We start from the raw sequence: 8551 nt of genomic DNA on the forward strand, positions 1-8551 counted from the left end.
TTTGATTTAAAAGTTTATACTGATGCTGATTGGGCAGGCAACATTGATGATAGAAAAAGCACAAGTGGAGGAGCTTTCTTTTTAGGAGAAAGACTAGTGAGTTGGCTTAGCAAGAAACAAGGATGTGTTTCACAGTCAACAGTAGAAGCTGAATATGTTGCTACAGCATTGAATTGTACTAATATAGCATGGATCAAACAACTGTTGGAAGGCATAAATGAGCAAGTTACCAAGCCAGTAACCATATTCTGTGATAATACTAGTGCCATAAACATTTTGAAGAATCTTGTAATGCACTCTAAGACAAAGCACATCTCTATCAAATATCATTATCTTAGAGAAGAAGTTCAAGAGAAGAAAGTGGTGTTGGAGTATGTTAGCACAAAGGAACAAATAGTAGATATCTTCACCAAGCCATTGCTAAGGGACACTTTTGAGTATCTCAGAAGCAAGTCAGGGGTCCTACCCCTATCTTCCATTCACTGACTGAGTTCGGTGAAAGCATCAATTCGATGACTCTACAGAATATCTTTTAAGAGTTGATGATGATTTACACACTTTAGGAAGTTTTCTAAAGGTGTGCAGGAAACAATAACATGGAACAGGAATTGAAGACATATTGCTCCGACCGAGACTAAGTAGATACATGACAGCAAGGAATCCACTTCTCAGCGACAGAAATTATATTTTAGTTCTTTTATTTTTTGGCATTGTTGTCAAAGGGGGAGAAGACTAATGTATGGGGGAGAAGACTAATGATAGGGGGAGAGCATTTCAGCATTTCAGAATTTCATAGCAATCCGAATCATTTAAGTCAAATCAATTAGTTTTGCCATCAATGCCAAAGGGGGAGATTGTTGGCATTCCAATTACAATAAGAGATTGTTGGTATTTCAATAAGGATATTGAGAAGGTTGTTGATGACTATGGATATAATTGATTAAGGATGTTCACTGTCTTAATATTATTATTTTGTCATTGATGTCAAGAAATTGATTTTCTGATTTAGTATGATGTTGCCATATCTTAAGAAGTATGTTTTGGAAAGAGTTAAGATGTCGGTAAAAGACACAGAAAGAATGTAATGAATAAGGGGTGGAATAAGTTATTCAATGGGCAACTATTACCGAGTTAGACAATGATGAGATCATGATGTTTAGATTGTTTTGATATCCTACATATGCTATTGTTTGTAAGGTTAATACTATACTATGTTACCAAGCAAAGAACCTAGTCGATAAACCCTAAGGTTATCTCTATCGGTTAATGAAGGCAGAATGTCTACCGAGTAAAGTTTAGTATTTACCGAGTTGCAACTGAGTAATAAGAAAATGCATTGAATGTATAAAAGCATTATTTAATGAAGGAAGCTGATGAGCTAGAGTTGATTAAATGATTGGTAAGCCATGCATGAAGTTTGTTAAGAATCTATGGAAATGGAAGATCAGCAGGAAGATCTATAGCTCAGATTGAACCGCAATACCTTAGCACAAGTTCCAAGAAATGTATGCAAGTTCCAAGACGAGGTAAAACATTTTCAGATCGAAGGATACATTGAACTTGGTCGAGTTTGAAGATCTGATGGCTATGATTGATCATGGGAAATGTGATCAAGGAGATTAAGCAGTTGGCAAATTGTTTATAAATAAAGAACTGTTGATAAACAATGTATGCGGACAAATATAAGCACAGGAATGCTACATAGTGATTACCGAGCACAGAAGCTTGAAGATCTGTTTTGATAACAGAGTATAGAGCCCAGTAGAGGGACAAGATAAGTCCTATGACTTAGGTTGTATTGAGCAAATAAGAATCTGCTTTAGCATTTGTAGATGTGAAGTTGCAGACATATTTTATTACTGTTATTTTGTGAAGTGATAGAAAATCTCTTAACCGAGTGGACTTAACAGTCTTATTTGTAAAACCCTCTAGCAAGGTGACATTCAGATTGAGTGTTTGAAATCCTTTAACAAGGTGAAGATCCTAACAGATCTGAGGGAAATCCCTTAACCGGGTCACATCTAGCAATGTGTTTGTAATCTTTATCAGGATTTGCTTTTAACTAAGCATACTCTAGAAGAGTATATTTCTTAGTGGGTCTGAAATCCCATAGTGGCTTTTCCCTATTTGGGTTTCCACGTTAAATCTGGTGTTATATGTTGTGTGATCTTATCTGTTTATGAGTCTGCATGCTTTACAGTTTTTCTGATAAGTTTACCGAGGTTGAATCTATTGTTTTTATGGAAGATTAAGTTTGTATGATTCACCCCCCTCCCCCCCTCATCTTGTTAGCTTGACATCTGTACTAAACATATTAGTATCAAAACTATCAGGACTCAACTTAGGTACACATTTACATGGCAAGTTGCTATATGCCTTGGAATTTGAAGACATTGATTGTGCATTTAATTCATGAAGGAAATTATAAAGAGAAATGATTGAGGGAATATTTAGAGATAGATTATTGAAAGAAACTCATTACATCAAAATTTACATTTAGACCATATGTATGATTAAGAACAATGTCTACAACCTTTAGCCTGAGTTTGTAATGCAAGTTCAAGAAGAGATTGATCTAGGAGAACTTGACCCTTACAATTTGATAGCTTCCCCTAAAGTATATTTGAATACTATAGTCCTTACACATATTCAAATATCTTAGATTGAGGTGATACAAGTTTCAAAAGTGTACTTTCTACAAGGATGGACTTGTTGGCTATAAGATAATCGTGAACATAAAATTCGTTATAATGTAATGCTTAGATAAAACTAAATACCCTCTCCCTCATTTACTTTCTAAATATTCATTTGAAAAATGATCAAATCCTAATTAATTTTGATTAAATTAGATATATTTTACTTTATTACTAATAAATACTTATTAACATAAATTAATCCATATAAAACATTTTTAAGAGTTATATACAAGCTAGGAGATGGTAACGAAAATTTACCTAAGGAACATGGTCTCACTCAGAGAAACATAACTCAACATTCACTACAAATAGTAAGTAGTTGGGGAGATTTAAATTAAATGTGTTTGTAATTTTTTCAAAAATTAAATTTTCTATTTATTATAATTAATAAGAACAAAGGAAAATGGTATTTTTAAAGTATTTTAAAAAATAAAAATAGATTTATTATTTTAAAAAAAAATCATTTTCTCTAATAATTGATTAAACTAATTGAAAATAGACTAGAATAACTACAATAATATCCTCCCTTAAGAGAAACTAATGTCCTACTTTGACACAGTCTATTTAATAATAGATTGTAAAAACAATTTTATCTAATATAGAAAATATTATCCTACAAAATATCACATCTCACACACACAACACGGGCAATAAATAAATAAATACAGACAAAAGGATAGTCAAGTATGCTTCCGTCATCCCTGTTCCTCGGAAATTTAAAATGACTGATTCATAGAAAATAGCCACGTGTATTATTTAAATTGCATGTCTATTTATAATAAATAAATAAAACTTCAAATAATCAATTCAGATTAAAATAGTAAAATCCTTGCAGGTCTACTACCTAATTCTATAAAAAGCTTGAAAATCTGTATACAAAGCTTTGATGTTCTTGATGATTGCATCTAACTTTTCTCTTTTTCATAGCGTTGCTATTTTTTGTCCGATTTCGCGTTCTGTGCGAATTGAAGAAAAAGGGGAAGACAAAATGGCAGGTTTTGGTGTGCCTCTGGTAGCCGCCATCGGAGTTTACTGTTGTCTCCATCCAAATGTAATAGCAAAGCCCTTACCCTTATCTTTTTCTTTTTAAGTTTCTTCTGTTTCTGACGGAAATATGCTTCCGGTTTTCAGACTTTGGAAATTCGACCGCGTTCTAACAGCAAAACAAAGGAATTCGGTGCGGATGAAGAGAGGGCGTCAAGAAAGAACAGGGGAAGACTGGTGTTTGCTCCTGAATTTGACGGCTTACATTGCTATGAAAATTTAATTTATGGTTGAACAAATCTTAAATCTTTCTCCATTATTTATTCTTTTTTAAAAGATTCCTTTCTTCTCTGTTAAAAAAGACTGTTCTATACATTTATTTAGTTTGTTATGCTTTCCTGGCAGCGCGTTCTCTGAGAGTTGTGGAAAAAGGGGAAGACAAAATAGCAGGTTTTGGTGTGCCTCCGGTGGCGGCCGCAACAGTGGCCATCAGAGTTTACTGCCGCCTCCCTCCACATGTAACACCAATACCCTAACCCTAATCCTTTTCTGTTTAAGTTTGATATTTCTTATGTTTTCTGACGGAAGTATGCTTCTGGTTTGCAGAGTTTGAAAAATCGAGGAAATTATAACAGCGAAACAAAGGAATTAAGCGCGGATGAACAAAGGTCGTCAAGAAAGAGCAGAGGAGGACTAGTGTTCGGTCCTCAATTTGACGGTTTAAATTTCTATGAAAATTATGATGTCTGGTTGAACCAATTTTGAATCTTTCTCCTTTTACTATTCTTGCCTCAAAGATTCTTTCGTTGGTTGCATGAGGACACTATTCTATACAGTTACTTCATTTTTCTTCCCTGTTTCAAGTGTTCAATTTCGAAGTTATAATTATATTGGGAGTTAGTGCTACAGTATTAATAATTGGTGTAAGAAGCCGGTGATCATTGCAATAATCAGGTATTGCACAGTAGATCAACAATAAAGCATAATAACTGGCGTTTTTAATGATTCTGTATCAGTAATATTCTTGTGCAGGAATATATAAAACACCATTGTAAATGTAAGGATTTTGGTTGATGAAGATTATTTCGAGAATTTTAGTATAATTATGAACATAAGTTTTAACAGTATATGTGATTGAGAAAGCAAAGCTTTATTAAAAAAATTAAAAAAATTGTGCTGGTTTGTATCACTAATTATGCTCCTTAATCTAATATTAGTTGTTTACTTTTTCTTTAAAAGTGATAGAAAGTTTAAAATTATAAAACATAATTTACTAGAAAAGTAAAATAAATTTTCAAAAATATGTAGAAATAGTAAATAAATAAATAATAGAAAAAATTTAATGTAATGATGAATTAAGTATATATTAGTTTTAATTTAATATGTTTTTTTAAGTTAGTGAAGTTTATTAATGTAACAAGGGCTGCAAGCAGTGTAGTTCCTGTTCCTGTTGAATTTTGGAAGAGCAATGTTTTGTTTATGTATTTTGTTTGTATATAATGTTAAATATAAATGGTTTAATTGATGTATTTTGTTTGTATATAATGTTAAATATAAATGGTTTACTTGTGAGCATGTTATTGCTTTTCAATGATCTGTGTTTTGTAATCTATGTCTATATTAACATGTTCGACTAATAGTGATAACTAGTGATTAGTTCAAATCTCAGTGTTGCTAGCAGTTGAGAGTGATAGTGGCCAAAAAATTGGGCAAGTGTGACAATTGTTTTCATCTACAAAATTATATGATTTTAAGGGTAGAAGCAATAATCATTACAAAATATCAGAAATGTCTCAAACTTTTTCATCATTAGCAGGAGTTGTTCATATTTTTGTAATTATTACATGGTTCTAGTTCCACCGTTATGAATTCACGATAAGAGTCAATTTGTTTCTAGTCATGTCATTGGTCCATTTGTTATTCCTTAATCCATCAATGGCTCGACTACTTAACCCCATTTTACAGGTTAGTTTGACTTCACGCACTTGTATAATATTATTAATTTTTTCTTTGCAGCATTTGAGGAAACTTTGTGCCTATATTGTTGCTGCAATACTCACTCTAACATATTTTTCATTTTAATCAAATATTAAAAAGACTAATTCTGTAAAAATGGAACTGAAGAGTAAGAGTACTTGAAATTGTCAACAAGGATAATGGTTTCTAATATTAGAAATGGAAGAAAGACAATATAAACTGTCATTTACTTTTGCCAGTCCAAAAAGAGGTAAGAAATATCCTAAAGTTTAATGTAGGATATTCCTACAATTGAACTAAAATCTGTGCAAAGAATCAATTCAAAAGAAATGAAAAGAAGTGGGCAAAAACAATATGACAAGGTGCCAGTGTCCAATACAAATAGGTTCAAATTTTAACATGTAATTTATCTAAACAAATCATTTCAATGTCCATCTTCAAATCAAAACTTTAACATTTTGGTGTTTTGGTATTCTCCAATGTATAAAACTTGTTCTTTCATCATATTTCAACATTCCATGATGAGTTGGGGCTCTTCATTGTATAATCATCAAACATAATTGAAATGCAAAACTAGTCTGATTTGTAAATATTAAAAAATCCAAGATGCCTTCCTAAAGATAGAGCGCATTAATCTGTGGTGCTTTCTCATAAATGAAACTAGTTTTATGATCAAATGAAACTTTTCCCCAAGTTGAATGTCATGGAGGAATGTAATAACTACTAATTTTGATATAACTTTTGAAAAGTAGTTGTTCATCATTTTTGCTAGAAAATATAATCTTCAGCCTTGCACAGGACAAATTTTGGCCTACAAAATGAAGGCTTCTTCTCCTCCAAATCATCTGCTATGCAGAGAGAAACATAGACGGCATAATGAAACTCTTTAATCAGTGCATGCAAAGATAATGTCTTCAGACTATAAAACCAGAAAACAACTTGTGGGTGACTTCCCGTTTAATTGCTATGCAAATCGGGTTGTTTGTCAGTCTCCTGTCGGTGAGCAAAGATAAGATTGAAATAAGATAAGATTTTATGAGTCATGTGGCAAAAGAAAGCACAAAAATCGCCCATATCGAGTAGAAAATTTCAGCCAATAAAAATGCAAGAAATTAATTTTTTAAATATGTTTTGTTAAAAAAATTGCATTTATACTTTTAAAACATAGATAATTTTGAAATATGATATTTGAATTGTTAAAAAAAAAAATTTGATTGGTACAAAACAGAGTTGATAATAACTGTTTAAGTTTGTTGCCTCCCCTATAGTTCCATGCTGGGCAGGAACTAATAATATATGACTTGTTGCTTCGGATATTTTTGGTAATAACTGTTTAAGTTTGTTGCCTCCGATATTTTTGGTTAATTTTGACTCATGGTTAGATTCTCGTCAAGATGTATTTTTTATTTTTTATTCAATATTGTTATAATGTTTTTTGTATTTTGTTTGTATAAATTTATTCCAAGCTTTAAAATCATTGGACATTAGGTTTCATTTTCGTGTGAATTGGAATTGATTTGGTTCAATTTTCAGGTATGCATGCATGACTCTAAAATTCAAATTTTAACTTTCTTACTCTTTCTACTAGTTGTTATAGCTCAACTTAACATGTGTGTGTGTGACATATCGCTATGTTCTACTGTTTAAAGATATTCAACGTGCACTTGATTTTAATAGAGATATCACATACAAGAAAAAGAAAAAGTCATTATAGTACACTTTGATTTACAAAGGGAAATAAATAATTATATCAACATCATCATAAAGGTCATATGCATGTAAGTGTACATTGTCTTTGATAGTTCTCATTGCTGTTAACTTAGGTCATCAAGGTGTTTGTCTAAAAGATCTCATTAACCTATTGATCTAGTAAACTCCTAAGCAATATACTTAGATACCTCCCTTACAAATTTAGCTATCCAAAGACAAAAATGAAAAGTTTTTAGGCATATATTTAGTAGATAGATCCCTCACATCATAGATCAAATTGGTCAAATTGGTGTAATAGATCAAGTCTAGACCAATTAAAAATCAATTGAGGCTCTCACAATGAAATATTGATTATTATGTCAAAATTCAAATATTGTGATAAAACATCATACCAAGGCCATTAATGTGTGAAGATGACTTAATTCAAAATAGCATCTAAATATTATTTCATCTCGAATAGCACTTGTGCTTGATGAGATTGATTCTACCATTTTTATTACCACCATGGGGTATCCAACGTCCAAGAGAATTGCCAAGGCAGAAGTAGACGATAAAGGATGATGAATAAAAAATCATTGTTGTTGGGAAGTGGGTGAACGAGAATGCTCATGATGGAGGGGTGCATGAGATCTTTTTTAATAAGTTTGTGTAGGTGATGGGAGTGAAAACATGGGGAAGAGGGGGGTAGCACATAACCTTGTTGCTCCTACTTACATGGCAGTCATAAACTCAACCGTTACCACAATTATGAAGAACGAGATTTCTACATAGGCTCTAGCTCTATTTCGAGCTAGAAAGATTTTAGTTTATTTTTTAATATTAAAGCATTAATCTCATGATTGCAATTTTTTTTTTTTTTAATATTTCATAAATTTTATAATAATAAACATCTTTTAAAAAAAAATTAAGTTTCAATATTTTAAGTAATTAATGATTCATAAAATAATTAAATCTAAAAAAATATTGATAAAATTTTAACAAATTATAGATAAATAATATATGAAAAAACTTTAGATTGTCCAAAAAATAAATAGAAATTCTTATTTTCTTAGTCAAGATTTTAATTTATTTTACAACATAATGTAGATAATTTTATTTCTTGTAAACCCTAACGCCAACAACTCCATGGATGCTTTCCTAACTCATCGATCTTAAAAAATCTCTACACAAGAATTATTTTTCAA

General features: G+C 31.4%; 1 protein-coding gene across 1 annotated transcript; it reads left to right on the forward strand.

The window, feature by feature from the left end:
- Window positions 1-3524: 3524 nt before the first annotated feature.
- Window positions 3525-4772, forward strand: LOC131064355 (uncharacterized). Its single transcript, XM_057998460.2, has 4 exons — window positions 3525-3747; window positions 3828-3969; window positions 4086-4198; window positions 4287-4772. The coding sequence occupies exons 1-4, from the start codon at window positions 3583-3585 to the stop codon at window positions 4443-4445; spliced, it is 579 nt and encodes a 192-aa protein (XP_057854443.2). The 5' UTR covers window positions 3525-3582; the 3' UTR covers window positions 4446-4772.
- The last annotated feature ends 3779 nt before the right edge of the window (window positions 4773-8551 follow it).

This window comes from Cryptomeria japonica, chromosome 5, assembly GCF_030272615.1.
Source record: "Cryptomeria japonica chromosome 5, Sugi_1.0, whole genome shotgun sequence".
Classification (NCBI taxonomy): domain Eukaryota; kingdom Viridiplantae; phylum Streptophyta; class Pinopsida; order Cupressales; family Cupressaceae; genus Cryptomeria; species Cryptomeria japonica.